At 35.1% G+C, this 23176-nt stretch overlaps 2 protein-coding genes across 2 annotated transcripts; one reads left to right on the forward strand and one right to left on the reverse strand.

The window, feature by feature from the left end:
* Positions 1-209: 209 nt before the first annotated feature.
* Positions 210-12216, forward strand: LOC144443060 (uncharacterized). Its single transcript, XM_078132433.1, has 11 exons — positions 210-234; positions 679-3161; positions 4329-4478; positions 4977-5201; positions 7194-7274; positions 7910-8068; positions 8528-8665; positions 9120-9260; positions 9931-10079; positions 10397-10556; positions 10774-12216. Exons 1-11 carry the CDS (start codon positions 210-212, stop codon positions 10900-10902), a joined length of 3840 nt encoding a protein of 1279 aa, XP_077988559.1. The 3' UTR covers positions 10903-12216.
* Positions 12217-15903: 3687 nt separating this feature from the next.
* LOC144443484 (glycosylated lysosomal membrane protein A-like) lies at positions 15904-22302 on the reverse strand. The gene is made up of 7 exons (XM_078132973.1): positions 22199-22302; positions 21174-21446; positions 20640-20828; positions 20016-20243; positions 19400-19510; positions 18580-18734; positions 15904-17813 (listed from the first exon to the last, which is right to left on the reverse strand). Exons 1-7 carry the CDS (start codon positions 22295-22297, stop codon positions 17639-17641), a joined length of 1230 nt encoding a protein of 409 aa, XP_077989099.1. The 5' UTR covers positions 22298-22302; the 3' UTR covers positions 15904-17638.
* Positions 22303-23176: the final 874 nt, after the last annotated feature.

The raw sequence follows: 23176 nt of genomic DNA on the forward strand, positions 1-23176 counted from the left end.
TGGGATATGCTACTAGCAACTGATCAAATGAACAGTAACAAATTGATTCAGATTTCTATCATTATACACATGAAACATGATGAACAAAAAGCTGATGTATATTTTCTTAAAATGAAAAACATGGGCCTAAAGCTTCACTAGTTGCAATGGGAACGTTCTTTTTGAAACTGTTTGTTAGATATAATGACTTACTGATAATAAAGTACACTATGAACAGTATTGAATCACCTGTGGGTAAAATGTATTTGTTCACTTGTGCACATAACTATGGCAAAATAAATTGAATCAAATTGAGTTTGGGCCCACACCCAACAATCAATACCACAAAGTGGTAATGATTTCAACCTGCTGCTGAATGAATTGTTGGTTTTCTGATTGGAAAAATAATACTCCAATTGCAGCTAGTGCATCTTTAAAATGTTCAGGGTCTTCTACAAATTCTTAGATGACAGAGTTTGCATAAGATGAGAAATTTAAACAAATACGATATATTTTGCTGGTATTGAAATGATTTATGTAGCCAAGTCACCAAATGATATATTCAATTTGAAAAATAAATTTAAAAAATCATTTTGAAAGTAAAGCAGTTACAAAATGTAACTTGTTCATTCAGTATTTATCAAGCATATAGACTAATTTTAATATTTAATTCCATATTTGTTTCTTTTCAAATACCAGGGTCTGGAGAGGGATGGAAAGGTGGAGGGATTAATAAAGAAAAAGGTGCTGGGAATACTGATGTGGAACCAACCATATCTCAAAGCCATCCTGTCCAGAAGGCCAGCATGTCAAGGACCCAAATACAACCAACACTACGGATACAACAGTCTGAATCCATAGACATTCATGATAAAAAAGATGGTAGTGTCACAAATCCAAGTTCAGTTTGGGTTCTGTCTTCTAGTGCACATCTTGCAAAGAAGACTACATTTGTTCCATCAGCATCCATTCAACTTCATCCAACCTTGGGTACACAGGACAAAGCGAATGGAAGTAAAACTCGGACTAGAACTTATGAATCGTCAGGGGTGACAACTTCAGTACACACAACTGTACAGCTTAGTACAATTCCATCAGATCAAAATCACAGTTTGCAAACAAAAAAAGAAGTGAAACAAACTGCCATATCGACAGCTGCAGAACTTCTACCATCACAAGTTACTTCACGTTGGACAGAATCTCAGATTTCAGGTAAAATTCCAATTAAAGAAATTCCCTCAAGTAGGATTATACCTACTACTTTACAGACAAATTTAGTCATAACTCCACAGTTGTTTGCTACAAGAACAGCTAAAGGCATCAAGCCACACCTAGGGAGTAGGGAGAATGTCGATGTCACACAACAGCTATCAACTGACTTTGGAACACAAAGTAAAGTTATTCTCCCAACCAGGACGGAAATTACTCCCACACCAAGTATACAAGTACCTGATAAATCGGCAAAGGTGTTACAGACTATTTCCAGTGAAACCATCGGCTTTAGTCAGCATAAGCAAGTGACAAAACCAAGTTCCGCCATCTTGGATTCTATAATCTCTACTTCTGCACAGGATGTGATGCTCATAACCAGGACGGAAATTACTCCCACACCAAGTATACATGTACCTGATAAGTCAGCAAAGGAGGTGGTACAGGTTATTACCAGTGAAAATATCAGAAATACCTTTCATGTGACTCCATCCAATGTGCATATTCCAAAGGAACCAAAAGTTGTACTTAATACACACGCTACATTGATAACTTCACCAACACCTGAGGTTTCAAACATTCAGATCCACTTGAAATCTCATCATCAATCAGAAACATTTTCAAACATTGGCCCATCTGTTGTCATGGAAACACTGAGTAGCATCAGTGCTGGCGAAACTGGGGTGTACAACCCTACTAAAAGTATTGGTTCAAAACATCAGCATGTAATTATAGCAACAGGTGTAGAATTGACAAGTTCAGTGTTAGTTGGTGTGTCAACAGTTATGGTTCATGTACCAAAGGACAAACTTGTACCAAGCTTAAAAAGCATGGATATTTCATCAGAAAACATTGCACTATTGCCAACACCAATCATTTCTGAGATGCCAAGCCTTGCAAGTAGCAAGAATGAAATTGTAAAAACTCTTCCTTTGCCAAGTTTCCCTTCCTTAAATTCCTACAGTAGTAGTATAAATGCTGTTGCAGAAACAGTTACCATGGTACCAGTTATAGTTCAAACTACGGTAACTTCTGACAAAGAATCAGTAGTAGGGAAAGAACCAAAGCAAAGTAAGGAGAAAGTCCAATCAACTACAAGCATTCACTCAACAATCAAACCATCACATCAAACAAAACAAGTTTTGAAATCTGCCAACCCACAACCTACTCCATCAGTTGTCACAGTAACCAAGGGTAAAAAATCAAAAGCAGTGTCGTCTAAATCCTCTAGTCATGTGACTTCACCTGTCCAATCAGAAATTGTCATCACCTCGCCAAGTCAGTTCCTTGCAAGTTCCTCAATGAATAAACAGAAGACATCACCAACTGCAGTATTACAACCAAGTGAAGTTATTTCCAATAGTAAAGTAAAGTCTTCTGTAATGACAAGTGTTGTTATCTTCTCCACGATAAGTCCATCTGCTTCAAGTTCAGGAATTGTGACGTTGTCTACTCAACCTTCCTCTAGATCAACTACTGAGTCATCTATTGTCACTGAGCCAGGAGTTCATGTACAAACCAAACCTCAGCCGACAAAACCACCAAAATATAAACCAACCAGTAATACCAAAGCTAAGCCAAAAGGCACAACTTTCAAACCAACTGTAACAGAGAAAAAGCCACCACCTGTAAAACCAACAAAACCAAGCTATCCAGAAATCTATATCAAACTGATTATGGCTATGACATGGCCTGAGTTTTGTCCAGTCAGAGAAGACTTCAAGAATAGACTTGTGAGAATAGCTGAAGGAGTTTCAAATCTCAAAGCAAAGTTCAATGTTGTTCTCCTCAATGATGACAGATACTGCAATGGGTCTGGGTCAAATGTTGAAGGGCAAAGGTCAGAGCGGAGTAGTGAAATCTACATTGATTTATATTTCACCATGAAGGATGTATATGACAAGACACTGACTATACAAGTGGGATATGCCATTGAGGACAATAACTTTGACCTTGGTTCATATGGCAACCAGGTAATAATGATAATTCAGTTTCTTCAAAAAATGCACTACACTATATCTCAGAGCTCTTTGACTAAACACAGATACACAGCTAAGATGAAGATAAACAGTATGTTAACTACAAAAATTACACATTTCACATGTTTTTTATGTAGTCTAGGTGGTAGACCCTTCAATTGTGCTAACTTTACATTATAAAGTAACCACAGGTCGCATAGTGCCAAAACTGCTCTTTAGGGATTGCTGTACCATGCAGTAGTATTGCGCTTTTGTTTGGCATCCTTCCAAGTGCAGATCTGAGGTCTTGTTACAGCACTATATAAATAATGATGATGAAAACACATGAAAATTAACAGGAAGTAGTATTGACTTCAGAAAAACATAAACATGATTGTATTAAAATAAATGAAGTGCAGTATTTTAGAAATTCTGTACAAATTATTTTCAAAGATCAAATTTCATTGGACAAAGATGAATTTTCATTGTGGAAAGACAGCACTCATAGATTGTACACTATCTGATAGTTAAGTTCAAGAAGTTTTAGATTATTTTGGATTCAGAAATTTAATGTTCATTATAAATGTTGTTATTTCCCAATATTGCTTTAAGCAATTTTATTTATGATTTATGAACTATAAAGGAAAAAAAAATTGAAGCATTTTTGGTTTGGATAAAAGTTTGAAAAATACATGTTAAGAAAAAATGTATTCGTTTGTCCTATGTTGACAGGAAATCTTCTGTCTAGTGTCAAGTCATATATAATCAAAGTTATCTCAAAGTGTTCTCAATTTGTTACTTTTTTGCAAGAGTGGAAAAAGTGTTTTGATTTAAAATGAATAAATTCACTGATTATTAAATCAAATAATGTTATAGGGTGCCAAATTCCAGAACATTCTTGTGTTCAGAAATATTGAATGGTGAGACCATGTATAATTTGTTAAAGAACCAGGTCTTCAATTTTAAATAATCTATTCTTAACGCCTGACAAACAAAACTCAAGTGGACGTGAGTAACAAGTGTTTTTGAGCAACATGTAAGAATGAACAACTACCATAAGTAAGTTGTAAATAATTCGTTATTGTAAGTCGATTATGTCAATAGTTTGTAGAGAAATACAAGAATGCTCTGATGCCATATTTGGAAATCTACAAATTGACAAGAACGTTATTTTTTTTTCAGCTGTTGCAGGCGTCCATCAATGGTGATGTGAGACCAACAACAGACCAACCTGCTAAGCGAAATAAACCCCCACATTTTATAGGATGGACCATTGGTGTTGGTGTTGTTGGTTTATGTTTGTTATTCTGTATTTTCTCTGGAGTCCACAGGGTATGTACTAACAGCATTGATATATCAGTTTCACAACTCTTAAATTAAGATTTCAAAGTCCTTTAAATTTTTACAATTTTCGTAATTAATTACGAATAAATAAACGTGACACTGTGCTTTATTAGATAAATAAGTTGTTTTTTTGTGTTTTCCTAAAAAGATAAAATTAGTAGAGGATTGACAGTTATAGTTTGTCATCTGAAAATTATTAATAAAATATGTACTATTAATACTGATGGTTTGGTAGTACAGAAAACTTGGTTCTAAGGGTTTAAATTTTCACTGAAAAAAGTTTTCAACTATTTTACAGAGATCTTTCATGAATTTATGATTATTTTAAAACAGGGTACTTAGGAAGTGTTAGTAAAAAGTATTTTCACCATGGTTTGATTTCAAAAGAAGTACATCCTAACCAAAAAAAGCAAATGAAAAAGAGGTGTATTCGTTGTGATAATATTCCACAATTTAATTGCATTTATGATTGATTTGGTTTGTCAGGTACGAAGAAGACGACGGAGAGTAAAACAGAAAGAAATGCAAGTGATGTATGGTAGTGGTGCTGAAAGTTTGGTTGTATCGTGTAATGACTATGATAAAGACACTGTACTGCTCACACCAATGGTTGTACAGAATGGTAACAGCAAAGCATCTAAGAGAATATCACGGTCCATACTGGCAGCAGTGAACTATGCTATGGAGTTAGATGAAGCACCATCACCACAGGTGGGATAGTAGGGTTTGTAGAAAAAAGATAACACTTATAATTTCACACTTTTCACTTGTCACTGTTAGTCTTTCATTGACTTGCATTATATTTCGAGCTAGACGAACCACCATCACCATAGGATAGTAGGGTTTGTAGAAAAAACATGATACCCCAATAATACCAACTAATATAGTCCTAATAGACATGTAATAAAATCAGCCATGGATTGAACCACTTCAGTTCAACAATAAAGCTTTTGTATTTTCCAATTGCAAAAATAACAAAAATATCTGAAAAAAAGTTGCAGCTACTGGGGCTTCATTGTTTTGAAAATATATGTAGTGATCTTATATGAACTTTACATCTGTTTGTTACTTATTTTGATTGTTCACATAGTTTACAAAACCAATGACTTATAAGCTTCTCATATTTCATGGTTTCATTTTGACCGACTTCTGTGTCTGTATATACATAAAATCAACATGACTGGGACCTGTGTCCATCTAAATCTGAGTAACATCTGATGAAGAAAAAGAGCTTCAATTTGTTTTATATACCACACTTCACTTTTACTTTGTCCTTCAAGTCTAACGGTTGCATATCTTGCATGATCTTTGGTTTCCTCTATTCATAGACTTGTTCAACCAGAACACTATGACGTTCAGCCTACATTTTTAACATTTCTTACAAATTTTAAATTAGTTGCATAAATACATATCACATTTTACTGACAGCAGTATTCTTAATTTAGATATGTTTTGATGTAGGAACGGCTTGACACCAAATTTACAATGTAACAGGAGATAGAAAAAATTGTTTAGGAATAAGGAAATGCAGATAAAAAGTGAAATAAAGTATTCTTTAACATGATATTTAAGAAAAGTGACTCTTGAATGGAGATATGATCAAACTCAGTAAACTTGTTTTTTTGAATATTTACTTCTCTCTGACCTCATGACGGCCCTCTGAAATAGCATCCCATCTTTCCTGTCAATGCAATGGTTGAGTCCATCGCTATGTGAAGAATGCAGACGTGTCATGCTATCAGGTTACCACGGCTACAGTTAGAACATGGTACAAAATAGACATACACCATGTTTTTCGTTATGTAAATCTGGGGTATATTACCAAAACAGATGTTATTACATTTGATTCAAATAAATATGATATCTGGTGTCAATTAAGGATGAATGCTTCAAAATTACATCCTATCATAGGCCTCATTTTCATTACATAATTTTGAGCATTAATCAAAGTCAAAGTACTGAACTTTAAATTAGATGTATCCATCAAATCTTCAAGGTGGTCAAATACTACTGAAAATTGTCAACAAATATCTGAAAGATTCATACATTCAAGTAGATAATTGGTGTTGACTCTGAATATCAACATTTGAACCACAGGAAGTCACATGGCAAAGTTCAGAAATTAATCCTCATCTTTCAAAATTTACAACAGATGTCAAAAACTTTGAAGTTTTCAGGTCAGGTCAGTAGATGTGAGAGTCATATGTAAGCCATCTGGACTGTATTCCGTGGGGCCTGTGACCTCATTCAGCTTTAACCATTCAAATTGTGACCAAATGAGAGCAGGTCAGAAAGTCATCTTTGCTGGGGGAGATTTGCAAGTCATTTTACACAGATGTCCATTTTCTTAGAACCAGTTACAGTCAAAGGTAATCGTTTATTAAAAGACGTACATGACCTGTGGCCTACATTTAGGGAATGAAGTCCCCTATTGTCAGTACATGTAGATGGTTCATAGTACTCCACCTACTTGGAACATTGAAAACTACACATTATGAGACACCCCTGTCCAAACTAATGTTTTGTTTACATGTTTTGCAACACTGTAACATAAGACATGGCTTATAAAAACGACTTTAACAGTAGTTCACAGAGTTCAGATCTAATGGACTCCTAAACAACCTAATGTCAGACAAAAACATAATAAAATCTACGCATGTGGATAAAAATATTTACAACTTTTATTTTGCATTTCTTGTGTAGGTCCTACCGTCACATTCATTGACAGTTGATGCATTGTCTAAATTCTATACATACACAGAAGCTATAGAGGAAGAATTTGCTGTAAGTATAAATTAGCAAATAGTATACACACAACTATTTCTCAAAAACATTACACTTAGGTTTGAATTTACGACTACATGCTGTATATTTATACCAGAAAAGAATTCACCCTTGTTCACTTCCAAAGTAAAACATGTTTTTTTTTGTTTTTTTAAATTTTTTTTTTTAAATTTCATAACCAAAAAGAAAGAACAATTACAAAGTCAACCAAGGGAAAGAAAGTAAAGCTAAACAAACTTGACATAACAACAGAAACATTTAGAGAAGAAAACAAAACAGTCCAAAGTAAAACATGTTAATATACACAAAAAGTTATCTCTAAAAATCTATTATACGATTCATGAATTATGAATTTAGGACTAAATGTTATATATCTGAAATCTAATTTCGATTTGATTTTATATCCATCAATCCAAAGTAAACCATTTTAGATACACAAATTCCTATCTGACAATATATTACATAAACTTAATCAAGCATTAGAACTACATGTTATATATCTCAAATCTGTTTATTTTATTTCCATAAAAATATTTTTCGTATTCACAGAAATTTTTCTCCAAAACATAATAATCTTATTTTACATGTGATATTATTTCTAAAACTGAAATGATTTCATCCTAATGTTTTTTTAGAGTCTTCCTAACAAAGTGATAAAATCCAGTGAAATTCCACCAGGAGTGGAAAAGAAGAATAGATACAGCCATGCTCTTCCACCGTCAAATAGCCGTGTACAGTTAACATACAGAATTGGTGAAGACAACTCTGAATACATCAATGCTAACTTTGTCAAGGTACGACATCACTGCATTTCATTTATGGCAGAAAGTGCTTTGGGAACAAATTTTACTGAAACTCTACAAACGGCTAATCACACTGCCAGCTTGTGGTCAGCTCAGTAACTATGGAACTTATCATTCTGAAGAGGATCGTCGACCAAGACAGATCGAAAGTTCAATGCTAAAAACTTTGAACTGCTTGTGTATTATAACCTTTGTAAATCATATGATATCATAAACATAGTGAAAAATAATGGAGTTCAGACCAAATAATATGCATATTATTCACTGCATTCAAATGAAAATTTGGTTACAGAGAGCAATTATTAATCCTGTTTTTCTTAACTTATATTTTTTTGTGTACAAACAAATACTCCCCTGGTAGAAAGAGGATTCAACAACCATTTTACCACCTTTTTCCTTGATTCTCAAATGAGTGAAAATTTTCACTATTTTCATCAAATTTTTGTACAGGGATACGACTATCAACGAAAGGCATACATAGCAACACAAGCTCCAATGGAAAATACAGTGAATGATTTCTGGAGAATGGTATGGGAACAACAAAGCCAAGTCATACTCATGCTGACTGACATCAAGGAATCTAAACTGGTAAAATAAAAAATCAATTTTATCAATTTTTAACTTTGATATCATTAAAGTTGATTTAATGCTAGACACAGCAGACAATGTTATTTGTTACATGAAAATATCCCCTGCAAAGTTTGTGATGTTGGAAAATGCATGTGGTAATTTACTCTCTGCATATAAGCTTGCAACTATTTCATCCAATGGAATTTGTTTAAAAAAATATTGACATTTGAAGCATCATGCTGTCCTTTTATCAGCTTTGTAGTTGGTGAAAATAGTGGATGACCTTACATGACCTTGTGTTATGTCAAATAGTAATCAAGGATAGTAATGAAGAGTGGGTAAAGCATAAACAGTCAACGAATCACAGGCTGACATTTAGTTGTAATTATCACCATGGTGATGGTCATGTGACCAGACAAAGACTCAAATAATCTAATGCATGTACTGTCATTTCATTGTTCTCTTGTTCCAGAAAAAATGTTTTCAGTATTGGCCATCAGTGAAAGAGAGTAGAGAGTCTACTCATATCCATGGTGATCATCTTATATCTGTACAATCTATAGATGAGAAAGAATACTGTACAATTACGACACTAATGGTCAAAGATATTGACGTAAGTATCATTATATTATTGTCAGTGTCTTGATGATGTACTGTACTGCACGGCATCGCACTGAACCACATTACACTGTGCGGGACTGCACTGCACTGCATTGCATTGCACTGAACCACATTACACTGTACTGTACTGTACTGTACTGCACTGCACTGCATTGCACAGAACCACACTGCACTGTGCAGGACTGCATTGCCTGTACTGTACTGTACTGTACTGTACTGCACTGCACTGCATTGTACTGAACCACACTGCACTGTGCGGGACTGCATTGCACTGTACTGTACTGCACTGCACTGCATTGCACTGTGCAGGACTGCATTGCACTGTACTGTACTGTACTGCACTGCACTGCATTGCGCTGAACCACACTACACTGTGCGGGACTGCATTGCACTGTACTGTACTGTACTGTACTGTACTCAGTGCACTGCATTGCACTGAACCACACTGCACTGTGCAGGACTGCATTGCCTGTACTGCATTGCACTGCACTGAACTGAACCACACTGCACTGCAGACTGCATTGCACTGTACAGTGTACTGCACTGCATTGCACTGTACAGCACTGTACTGTACTGCACTGTATTGGACTGAAATGTGTGTTGTCTATTGTAATCTTATTCAATTTCAAACTTAGTCTAATGACAGTATTTCTCATTGTTAGAAAAATTTATGCCGGACACTAACCCATCACTGGTTCAAGGCTTGGCCACATAACACAGTACCAGATGATCCAGAATCTGTGGTGTCATTTCTCCTGGATGCAAGACAATCAATTCATGAACACCACGGCCCTGTTATTATACATTGCAGGTAATTTAATTACAGTATATTGTGTGCTATGATTTCACCAGCCCTGGCACAGGTCTGACAGGTACAGTGATTGCCATAGATATTTGTATTTAAAATGAAAACTAGTACTAATATTTGCTGTTGATTTCACCAGCCCTGGCACAGGTCGGACAGGTACAGTGGTTCCCATAGATATTTGTATTTAAAATGAAAACTAGTACTAATATTTGTTGTTGATTTCACCAGCCCTGGCACAGGTCGGACAGATACAGTGGTTGCCATAGATATTTGTATTTAAAATGAAAACTAGTACTAATATTTGCTGTTGATTTCACCAGCCCTGGCACAGGTCGGACAGGTACAGTGATTGCCATAGATATTGGTATGAGGTCTTTAGAAGACAACAAAGCTGTGGATGTTCCCAATACAGTCAGTTGTATCAGACAAGACAGAGCTGGTGCTGTGCAGACCAAAGAACAGTATAACTTTATCTATCAGGTAGGTTTATAGTCATCAATGTTAAACTAGACAAGCAAACAAACAAACAATCATCTATATCTTCATCTTTCAACAGTGAACAACTACTTTCACTGACTTGTAAAGTATATTTAGTGTCACCAAATTTTATAATCATGGAAGTTCAAAAGTTAATTACATTCCTGATATTGTTTTGATACAAAAGCAAATAATGACAGAAGTTAACTTGTCTTTATAGGCACTACAGTATTATGCCACCAGATTAGTCCAACAACTACAACAAATGCATCATGACTTCTTTATCACCGATGTGGATGAACTTGATGACTGGGCAAGCTTTACATCTGAAGAGAGAGGTCCAATATGATCTCTGACCCTCATTTACATAAAGAATGGAAGTTTTATATCTGAAGAGATTCAAGTGACCTAAGGGGCCTTGTCAGGATGAGTCATCAGATGAATAGTGCCAAACCCTTGGGTCACAAGTATTTTCCAGCTGAATGAAGAAAAATATTGGGGTTTAATATAATTAAACTTCCTTAAGCAAAATTTATGAAAAATCAGCAATGGCAATTAGGAATGGTTTGACTCGCATTTCAAGGACCACAGATTTGGTGACATACATACAGATTGTTGGGACATAGAATGACCTGGGTATATAATTCATATTTTCTGTTCAAAGACAATAACTTGGCTTGTGTATTGTATAATGGTCTTTATGTAACTGTCCTGTATTGTTGGGGTCACTTAACCTGTAAATAAAATATGTCTGTCCATACATAGACCCTCCTTGGAGCGTGTATGGGCCATATCACTTCATTTTATGATTGATTTGGCAAAAAAAATGTATTTACTTTTGTTCATTAAAGCAAAAAGAACTGTAGATAGATTCAAAAAACATTATATTTTGTATCCGTAGATGATTTTTTTCTATGTATATTTTAACATGGATAAACTGTAGTACAATTATGTAAATTAAATTTGAATACATGTCATAGTTGTACATCTGGAATGCAAAAAAAAATAGACTACTCTGACAATGAATTACACACATATAAAACATTAGCTAGTCAAAATTTACTTTTATTTAATGTATAAAAAAGATTACACATTATTTTCATGTACACATGTAGATTTTTCATTCAAAAAATGTACAACAGGTACACAAACAGTGGTATTTTATCTCCAAGAAAAATAAACAATTTATGGCATGTTGGTCGAGTTTTTTTATATGAATATGATCATTTAATGATCGATGACAAACAGAGAGTACCTAAGTACAAGGTGGGATGGATGGGGCTGTGTCTTCAGTGCAGACTTTGTTTTCAGTGGAGACTTGTTTCTTGGGTTGGGGTGGGTTTTGATTTTATCTTTAGCAAAGCAATTTTAACCTTTATTACATTTGCTGTTCAGCTATTGATATTGCTACATTGTTTTCCATGAGAGTTTGTTTTTAATCATTTTACAGTATATTGTTAATTTTTGATGAGTAGTATTTCATAAAACTACAAACTACTACCTTTTTCATTGAACAGTTACAATGTACTACTTTGTGCAAGTTAAAGCTGTGGGCAGCACCTTGACACCAGAGTCCCCTCACCAGCGAGGTGGCTGCATCACTCCGCTCCAAGTGCCCTACTCAGCTCTCTCGAGCTCAAATCAGATGTGTCTACCCACTGAATTTAAGCATATTACTAAAGGCTGCACTAGCTGTAACTGGGAATAGAGTATTATTTTACATTATTGAAAATTTTTAAAATATCAATTATTTGACAATGTACATGTTAATTAGATGGTGAAACTGTAATAGCGTTATTGAGGTGCTGATTTTGGGGTGTGGGCCCAAAAATGGATTTATTGTACCATATGTGTACAGCTACAAATACATCTACCCACATGTGATTACAGTAATATTCTTCATATCCAGCAAAAGTTTCAAAAAATATTCCAGTTGCGGCTAGTGCGGCGTAATAAGCAGAACTTTAGAATTAAGTTACTCTCCATTCAAGTACATCCCGATGAAGCTAATAAGATATTAGCACAAATGTGGGATTGTCTTTAAAAAATGTTTATATTTCTCTGTGCGTTTACATTTTCATTTCTAGATACCCTGTAGTTGTTACAATGTAACTGAACAGGGGTTGCTATAGTGTAAAATTACAAATTTCTACTTAAATAGAGAGGCAACATGTAATTTGCAAGTGAGCGTCTATGATTAGTTTAATACATTTCTAACTGTTCATTGATAGAGGTTGTAATATTATGACAACAGGTGTGCCCAAAATCTCACTGCAAGACATATTCTGTAAAATTTTGAAAATAAAACAGTAGATCATTTACATAACTTGACGTGTGAATTAATTTATTAATATATTACATTATTCATCGATGTTGTCACTGCTGGTCTGAATAAAAGGCTAAGAATTACTCACTGGTCTGAATAACAGACTGAAAATTACTCACTGGTCTGAATAAGAGGCTAAGAACTACTCAATCTGGAATGAAATGGTGGATTCTCAGTACATATAGCTTACAAGTCGCATTATCTGACATACGACAGGGTTGATGGCCAAGTGGTTAGCTCATATGCTTCTTACATCTACAGTCTGGGTTTAAATTCCTAGAGTGATGCTCAGTTCGACCCTCCCAAACAGTGCAGGTTTTCTCCCAGATACTTGGGTTTCCTCCTGCTTTTATCCAAAACACTGATTTCACTCCTAGAAACTTGCAAGGTTTGTGTATACAAAGTAATCTGTAGAGGCTTTAATACAATGTACTTCAAATTTTAAGGACTTGGGGAAGGGCAGATGTGGCAGAGGGTGTGGGTAAGACCACACATTTCCTCTCATTATTATGAGAAAAACAATATTTTACACCTTCTTTTCAAGATATGACAACATATTGGTTATATCAACTAATCTAGGAAAGTTTTAGTTGGCCACATTTCGTAGTTTGACAATGAAAGTCATACTACTGTATTAAACTAGTGAATTATCAAATCCTTGCTACATATAAGTAAACAATCGATGATATCATCACAGCGGTGCAAACTTAGGTTTTCATGATTTATTCAATTGCAAGAAGTGACCGATTTTCTACTTTTCTAAAAAATCAAATAAATTCTGTTCGAACAATACACTGTGCTGCTTCCACCAAGGTTTATAAATCTGACTGTTAAATAATAAAATAAGTCCATATTTTTACAAATTCTCCATAACTTGTAGTTGGATACCCCTTACGTTGTTGGGGAGGAGTGAAGAGTGGAGAGAAGGTAGCCTACATCTGACGACAACATTCACAGTTGCAGCTGAGGATAGGTTTTAAAATATGAATCATATAACTGACATTGTAAAGCTTTCATGTGACTGTAATATGAATATAACTGAAATTTTGTATCAGAAGTGGGCTGCATGTGTCGCAGGATAATATCATACTTTGCACTTCACGACCTACAACTTCAGTTACATTCATACTACAGTCACATGGTACATGTAGCTTTTTGGGATCTGTACAATTTGGGATTCGTTTCCAAGATATCTTTTTGACTCTGCGAGTAGAAATTTTCATTACTATGATAGCTTTTATTGACAAATAATTTCAGTTAATGTGATTCATACTTCAAGACTGATGCTTGGCTCACAAGCGATTGTGCGCCCCCACACATCGGTCAACCCCTCCCACATTTGAGAGAGGAGGCTGGTGAGGGCGGAACAACACGACGTATCTTACAGTCTACTTTAATAGAAAGGTAGTCTGTGTAAGGTACGCTATGACGGGGCACCCTCACATCAGTCAACCCCTCCCACGTCCGTGAGAGGAGGCTGGTGAGGGCTGAAAGACATGACGCATCTTATAGTCCAGTTACTACGGAGACGTTGGGTAAAACATGACAAGGATATTTAGTACAACTATTTACAAAGCATGTATTATGAAAAACTATGAAAAGTATATAAAAATTAGCAAAACAATTGAAATATGATTTAAATATACCACAGTAATTGGAATTGTAAGAGGAATGGAAAAACAACAAGGCAAGTTAACATAACATACAGAAAAGTTAATCAAAATCATCTTTAGATGAATAATGACAAGAAAGGTAAAATGAATGTTAAATAAAACAAAGTACTCAAATAATGTAAATGACTCCAAAATGAAATTCTTCTATACATGCAATTACATGAATTAACTGATATCACTCACTGTACCATTAAAAGGTCATCTTATATGTCAAATGATAATTTTGGTAAAATACCTGTACCTTGGGTAGATTTTAGAAATGTACCTAGTTACTGCAATGCCCTACACAAACACACTAACAATATTATATTAAACACATTGAGATTCAATCAATACAACCAACTCTTCATTGATATACACATATATGGTCTGTGTATAACACATCATGAGGTAGAAGTTGGAAACATTGAATTCAATGTAGAAATATCTGCTACAAGTCACTAGTTTTTAAGAAATGGTCAAATGTGATAATCAAATGAATTAGCACTTGTATCTTTACACTAACACCTCAGATTAGATTGGTAAGTTATCAGCCCAAACAATGACATTAGTCGTACTAGATCTCAGAGATGATGTCAACTCAAACAATGACATTAGTCATACTGGATCTCAGAGATGAGGTCCACTCAAACAATGACATTAGTCATGATGGATCTCAGAGATGAGGTCAACTCAAACAATGACATTAGTCGTACTAGATCTCAGAGATGGTCAACTCAAACAATGACATTAGTCGTACTAGATCTCAGAGATGGTCAACTCAAACAATGACATTAGTCGTACTAGATCTCAGAGATGATGTCAACTCAAACAATGACATTAGTTGTACTAGATCTCAGAGATGATGTCAACTCAAACAATGACATTAGTTGTACTAGATCTCAGAGATGATGTCAACTCAAACAATGACATTAGTTGTACTAGATCTCAGAGATGATGTCAACTCAAACAATGACATTAGTTGTACTAGATCTCAGAGATGTCAACTCAAACAATGACATTAGTCGTACTAGATCTCAGAGATGATGTCAACTCAAACAATGACATTAGTTGTACTAGATCTCAGAGATGATGTCAACTCAAACAATGACATTAGTTGTACTAGATCTCAGAGATGATGTCAACTCAAACAATGACATTAGTTGTACTAGATCTCAGAGATGATGTCAACTCAAACAATGACATTAGTCGTACTAGATCTCAGAGATGATGTCAACTCAAACAATGACATTAGTTGTACTAGATCTCAGAGATGTCAACTCAAACAATGACATTAGTCGTACTAGATCTCAGAGATGATGTCAACTCAAACAATGACATTAGTTGTACTAGATCTCAGAGATGATGTCAACTCACACAATGACATTAGTCATACTAGATCTCAGAGATGAGGTCAACTCACACAATGACATTAGTCATACTAGATCTCAGAGATGATGTCAACTCAAACAATGACATTAGTCGTACTAGATCTCAGAGATGATGTCAACTCAAACAATGACATTAGTTGTACTAGATCTCAGAGATGTCAACTCAAACAATGACATTAGTCATACTAGATCTCAGAGATGATGTCAACTCAAACAATGACATTAGTTGTACTAGATCTCAGAGATGAGGTCAACTCACACAATGACATTAGTCATACTAGATCTCAGAGATGATGTCAACTCAAACAATGACATTAGTCGTACTAGATCTCAGAGATGATGTCAACTCAAACAATGACATTAGTTGTACTAGATCTCAGAGATGATGTCAACTCAAACAATGACATTAGTTGTACTAGATCTCAGAGATGATGTCAACTCAAACAATGACATTAGTTGTGCTGGATCTGAAAGAAAGGTGAACACATTCTTACTTCCCAAGATTCTGTATATGTCATTCAAAACAATTCATTTGTGTCTTCTTAGATATGAAAATGTTTGATGACATTTGAAATCTATTATCATTATTATATTCTATGGCTTACTTTGACTTGATATCTAAAAATATACCATGTCATCACAATATATTTATATCACCCTCATTTGTCATACCCTGTACTTTTAAGTTAATACTAAAAGTTTCTCTAATTGCCCAAACTTTATGAATTAGTAGGGACTTAAAGCAAAGGCCCATGATTTAATCCCAGGCTCTCGTAAAAGTCTTATCAGTGGGACAATTTTGGGTTGTCGGTGGCCGAGCGGTTAGCTTGTACGCCTCTTACCTCTGCAGTCTGGGTTCAAACCCGCCTGTTGTTGGCTGGGTTTGATTTAAAATCTAACCAGGTCTGTATGTAAGAAGGGTGATACTCAGTTTGACCCTGTCGAACAATGCAGGTTTTCCCCGGGTACTCCGGTTTCCTCATGCTTTTTCAACACTAGGGTATCGCTCTTGCGGCGACAAGTCAACAAATTTCCGAGTTTATTTGGACGAATAAAAATTATTATTATTATAAGCATTAGAAAGGATCATTGTTTTCTTCTGGACTGACTTTTTCTCCAGCTCTGCCAGACAAACCATTTTTTTCACCACAATTTTAATCCTAATCTGAAATGGCCCTCAGTATAACGATGAAGTTGAAGATACTTTGTAAATGCCAACTATTATCTGTGTAATCTCTCCTTGGGTGCATTTCACAGATGGATTATTTTTACCTGAATAATCATAATTACAGAATTCTCTGATTACAGGGGTGACTCTAGTTGATGTTAATTTCTTGTTTATATCAAGCAGACCAATTTTGGTAAATAGGTTGTCCAAACTTTTTACCTCAGAAAAGTCTGCTGCAAGTAAATTTCATGTGTATACTGATATTGTGGTAGTAGATGTGTGTTGGTTGTGCCTTGCAGACACAAAATCCAACGGCTTTGCTGACCAGTATGAATGGTTAAACAACTGGGTACATTGACAGCAAAAGAACTTGTTGCCTAAATACTATACTAACACTGCCATATAGTATGTATGACTTCACATGTTACAATCAGCATAACCAAATATATTTTCATCAGAATTATTGGAAAAGTTTGCAAGGAGATCACATGTATTTTATACAAAAATAACTCTGAATAAGCAGTTTTTCTTTTTCCCTGAAAATGTGTCTAATTTACAACAAGTGTAAGCTCTTTGTATTTTGATTTTCTTTTCTTGATGCAGACGATAGCTCCACCAGCAATGATGACAAGGACTGGTAGTCCCAGCCCAGCTGATATAACTATAATAACTAGCATTGACAGTTGGTCTTCTGGTGGTGTTCCATACCCTATGTTGGTTGTCCTACAAATCACAAACATTGACATTGTTTAGCTTTATTTACTCCAGAAGGCATCATGTCTTTACTGATCGACAAGACCTGATATGCTTTTTGGATATATGTTGTCTTTTCCAGTCAGATAATGAATAATATTATGAAATACAAATTCATGTTTCAATCTATATGTTGCTTGCCATACACTGAAAATGCCAGTCCGTTCTCTATAAATGTAAGCTCTTGCTGTGCCTTGGCACAATGTAAGGTTATCTAAGCAGAGACTGGACTTTTCAGTCTAATCTTGCCATAGGAACCAGCATCATCAGGCAGCTGGACACAGACAGCGCCCTCTGTGGCAATTATAAAACTTTTACAACAACCACACTGACAATGAATTTATGCAAATGAAAGTTTGTGCATGTGTATGCTGATGAGAGTGCAAACAAATAGCACGGCACAAATGTCGTATGTTACAGAATAGCGTATGTATATACAGAAACATATAATATTTTTTAAAATTTCAAATCAAATAAATACATGATGATAGAATGAATATTTATAGACTCTGGGTTTACGGATACAAATAAAACTAATCAGAGAGTCAAAAAACAACTTTTTAGAAATATCAAATCTATTTCATTTTTCAATTATATCTATAAATATATGCTTCTGTTTACAGAAAAAAAGATGGATGTTCGGAACCATTGAAAATCTGGCAACATGCATACCATTCTATGCTACTCCAAAATCTTTGCAAATCTTAACATTTTTGTGAAGAATAGATGAACTTACCAGCTAATATACTTGGTTGCACCATAAAATCCATCTTTACGTGTTCCAAATGAAATATTAAATGCTGTCATGTCCACATCGTTTAATTTGTAAAATGACTGAATGATACTCTTTGGAATGTACAGGTTTGAACTGTTTGTGTCGTAACTGTTTGCCTGTCAAAAAACAGATGAAAAATAGATGATTACTTTGTATCAACTGAAAAAACAATACTTTTGTTCCATATTACCGCTGCTTCCTTTTTTTGAGATATTTTGTATACATTCAGTATGGACTTTATTCAGTTACTTTCCACAGAACTTCAGTCAATGGCCTTACATGTAATACATGTATATAGCTAACAGAATGATGATTACAAAGATTAGAAATCAACAGATGTGTTCTCCGTGAATGAAGTATCAGGGATACATATAATCCTCTTGTAATACAGTATTCTACTTTATAGATGGCTGACACCAGTAAAACCATCTGTAGTTGTTGATTGGGAGACCAAGATAACAGCATCTAGGGTCTGTGGCTGTTTTGACATCAATTTGACATAAAATGAAGTGGTTTCATCCTATCAAGTAGACACTCAGAAATTACACAAGGGCTTGGTACCTTTATTTGTTAAGGGAGTAAACTAATTTTTGAGTGCCTTCTAGACGTATGGAATATCATACGCCAAAGTTCATTTTATGTGAAAAGAATATTAAAAGCCATATATTCTCTATTACCTCCAAATGACAAGAACTAAAGGGCAAGTCTCTGAGCTTTTCTTGTGAAGCCATTCTAGGGAGAATACTAGTCAGTTCAGGACACAGAGAGATTAGTTGTTTACCTCTAAAGCATTAGTGAAGTCCCTTGCAGAGTCTGAGTAACAGACTGGTTTCCATTGTGCATAACTGCTATATTTAGATGTAGATTGTGCAGGTAGGTGTAACTCATCACTCTGTTGACAAAAAAGCAAGTCAAAATATGATTGATAGCTATTCTTAGGTATATTGTCAATTCCACTACAATCTTAACTTTTGAGTATTAACATAAATGTAAAGTATTTGCCTGGCAGTTCACATCTGTACATATGCACTGGTTTGATAGTGGTCTGATGAATGTGTTAGATCCTTGATACCATATAGACCAGTGGGAGGCATCTGGTAGGATTTGCAGATTGCACTAGAAAACCCACATGAAATGTAGGAACTTGGACAGACTTTACCTAGTCACTGTGATCTAAGGCAAAAGTCGCTTCACAAAATTTGTGCAGCACAACTAACTTTACTGAAATTAAGTATGCCCGTGTTGTTTTCTCCTGCACTTTCACTATCTATACTAACAAAAGTACAGCTGCAGAGATCACTGCAAACATTCATACTAATACCCCGAGTATGCCATACTGGCACTGCCAAGCCATAGAGTTCTGTTATATTACAGATCACATATGGAAAAGTACTAACCTTAAACATGCCTGGTGTATACTCATCATCAATAGACTTGGCTACATGTTTAGTGATGTTGTGCTTGGAGTTTTTCTTGCCACTGACAAACAATAACTCAACTGCAAATCTTGAACAGTTATATGAAGGTTGTACATGATCTATAGTGAAATCTATTTGTGTTGTATTTGATGTGTATTGTAAATGAGGCAACATTTCTGCTCTTCCTAAGTGATCATACGCTGTAAACTGAAACAAACAAAAACAACACTTTTATCTTATCAGCAATGACACTCATTTTTTGCTTGTCACTGTCAGGAATGATGGGAAAAGAATGGGTACATCTAATCTACATCTGGGAGACACTAAGTCCAGCTTTCAATATGGGAACAGTTATATGGATTCTGTATCTGTATAATGCAAGCTGGAATCCTTACAAATATCACAGCTGGGTATTAAGCTGCTAACTATGCCCTCTAAGTCAAGGTCACTTGTTCAGGGAGAGCACTAGCTGTGACACGTTTTCTGTTGCACTTATAAATATAGAGACTGTGTTGTTACCATGGAAATTTGGTTGATGATGTTCTTTACTGTATAAAGACTGGATTGTTACCATGGAAACTGCATGGCTGATGACATACATACCTGTATAGAGACTGTACCATTACCACGAAGATTAGGTTGATAAAGAGTTGTATTAAGAATTGCACTATGTGTTGTTTCATTAATTGTAAGGTTCATATTTTGCCATTGTAAATCTTCAAATCCAATTGACTTTACATTGGTTCCTTTCTGCAGGTCAGCCTTGTCATTCAAATCATCATATTCTATTAACTGCAAAGACACAGAAATAAAATTCTAGTGTTTACCTTAGTATGGTATTAGGTTTTCCTAAGACGGAGCATTCAAGACCCAAGAAATGTTCAGAGGTACCCCAATCCCATCAAATTTGGCAAAAGCAGCATTTTGAAATGGGTAGTATGCTGACATCTTGCTCACGTTTTCAGAGTGATCTCATCTACTTGAGTTTGCCTGGCAACAATTGTTGTGTTTGCTTCCAGTTTAACATCGGAACAAAAAAAAGCACAAAAACAGAAGAAAACACTCAAAATCACAACAAATGCTACAATTATTGTAGCTATGTATGGTACTATATAGTAAATAGATAATGTTACTTACCCTTGTAATAATAAATGCCATTGAATAATTCACATTGTTTGGTATAAACTGTATTGCATTGCCATCTTTTTGTGGATTGAGTAGTTGTTCCCAGTCCACATGTAGTTTGGTATCATTTGGTGTAGTGGCAAGAATCATAGTAGGAGCACCAATAGAACTCCATAGGTAGTGTATTACATCATTACCTACAGCTTTCACATAAACTAGATTTTTTATACCTGTTGTATTTCTACATGCTGCCACTGTACAGTTGGGATTGTATTCTATTGAAATCTGTGGAAAAAAAGAGAGAATATTTACTGAATACAAACAATCACACGCTGAACATTACATTAAAATAAATAATTTGAATATCAAAATATAAACATAATATCAGCTAATTATTAATTGGTTCAATACATGTGATCCTGATTAAATATCCATTAATGAAACTAAATCTTGGGGAAATACTTCCATGAAATTATTTATTCGTCCAAGGCCATGGGGTGTCCATATTTTGTCTACATGGTGGGTGTTGGCTCAATCCTACGAAGAAGCGTTTGAAGACCCGGTCCATGTATATAATTCTGATGACGTTTAAAGAGATTGGATAACCTTTACATTGTAAAACTTACTAAACAGATAGGTGAAGCCGGTAAACTTTAGTCTACCCGCTGGATCTACTTGACATGAGCGAAATGAATTGATAATACTCGTGACCAGCTTTGCAAAACAATAGACAGATCGTGATATGGACTATACACGGGGACCATATAATGGTGATTGGGTGTAACGCATAACTGTGTCCATGGATCTTCAGTTGCCCAGTAACATTGCATAATAACTCTTATAGTAGAGAGAATAATCGATTCAAACTGAACACTTGACATTAAAGCAAGGTTTTATTATTTTATAGGCGTTCAGTCCAATGAATATCCGGTAACTTCAAGGTACACTTTTCGGAGACGGTAAACCAACACGTGTATTTGATTTTTAAAAAATACGAAAGTGGGACTAAAATGACAAACTCAAGACCAAAAACTTACCATTCGATCCATTCCACTAACTTCCCCATACATCCACAGAAACGCCTGCAAACAAAATATCGTCCTCATCAGACACGATACATGTATGTTGACCGCCATCTTGGGTCATGTGAGTTGAATATATTGAGACCTCTTAGCTTGTTTCAGTTTCTACACAAACTTTGCAAATGTCTGTCCGCGCCCGGGGCCACACGTCCAAGCTACAAAACTCCATTTGTTAATAAAATATGCATGAGAATGAACTTTATGATAGCATTTCAAATCAAAAGTAGGTCTAACAACACCAAGTAATGACAACGAAGCCTGGTGCGTAGCGAGGAGTTAGGGACTCATGTTGTAGGAGTTATTCACGGTCACATGCGTCATACTAAATATTTACTTATAAACAACAACAAATCCAAAGTCCTTGAAAACCTTACCATAAATCATAGAGGGTTTCGATCATATGATCTAAACTTTAATTTTCCTCTTTTCTTCATCCTTTTCCCTTTCACATAAAAATGTATTCACTCTCTCCATTCAAAATCATGTAAAATACTAAAGGAGTCGAGGAGTCGTCATGATTTACGGTCGGGGGGATCAGTAATGAACCCCCCTTCATTTTGCTAAAAATAATTAATACCCCCTATCTGACATGGTACATTTGTAAATTGAGTGAACCACATGCATACACACACTGCATATATTAATACTATAAAGTGATGTGTTTTTACTAGAAGGCAGTGACTCACTTCAACAAATTAAATTTTTGAAAGAATATTTCTTATAAAATAATTATATAAAACACACGTTATTTTGCAATTGTCTATTTTCCAAAAATGCTCTGTTCAATTGTCCTGAATGATTCCATTTCACTCTGTCCTGATAAACCAATTTGAACCTCATCACCTCTACATTGTTCAGCCCTACCAGGCTTCTAAACCACAACTGTACTAAACTACCAAATATCCTGTAAAGTGCAACCAGATTTGGTTGCGA

Source organism: Glandiceps talaboti, chromosome 12 (genome assembly GCF_964340395.1).
Source record: "Glandiceps talaboti chromosome 12, keGlaTala1.1, whole genome shotgun sequence".
NCBI classification, from domain to species: Eukaryota; Metazoa; Hemichordata; class Enteropneusta; family Spengelidae; genus Glandiceps; species Glandiceps talaboti.

Bases quoted from the DNA above. Each gene is read 5' to 3' on its own strand.
- LOC144443060 (XM_078132433.1), top strand. From the start codon at position 210: ATGAACAGTATTGAATCACCTGTGG. The intron at 235-678 runs GTAAAATGTATT...TTCAAATACCAG, and splicing joins CAGTATTGAATCACCTGTGG to GGTCTGGAGAGGGATGGAAA. The intron at 4,479-4,976 runs GTATGTACTAAC...TTGGTTTGTCAG, and splicing joins TTTTCTCTGGAGTCCACAGG to GTACGAAGAAGACGACGGAG.
- LOC144443484 (XM_078132973.1), bottom strand. From the start codon at position 22,297: ATGGCGGTCAACATACATGTATCGTGTCTGATGAGGACGATATTTTGT. The intron at 20,829-21,173 runs GTAAGTAACATT...GTGTCTTTGCAG, and splicing joins TGGCATTTATTATTACAAGG to TTAATAGAATATGATGATTT. The intron at 20,244-20,639 runs GTATGTATGTCA...TGTTTGTTTCAG, and splicing joins ATGGTACAGTCTCTATACAG to TTTACAGCGTATGATCACTT.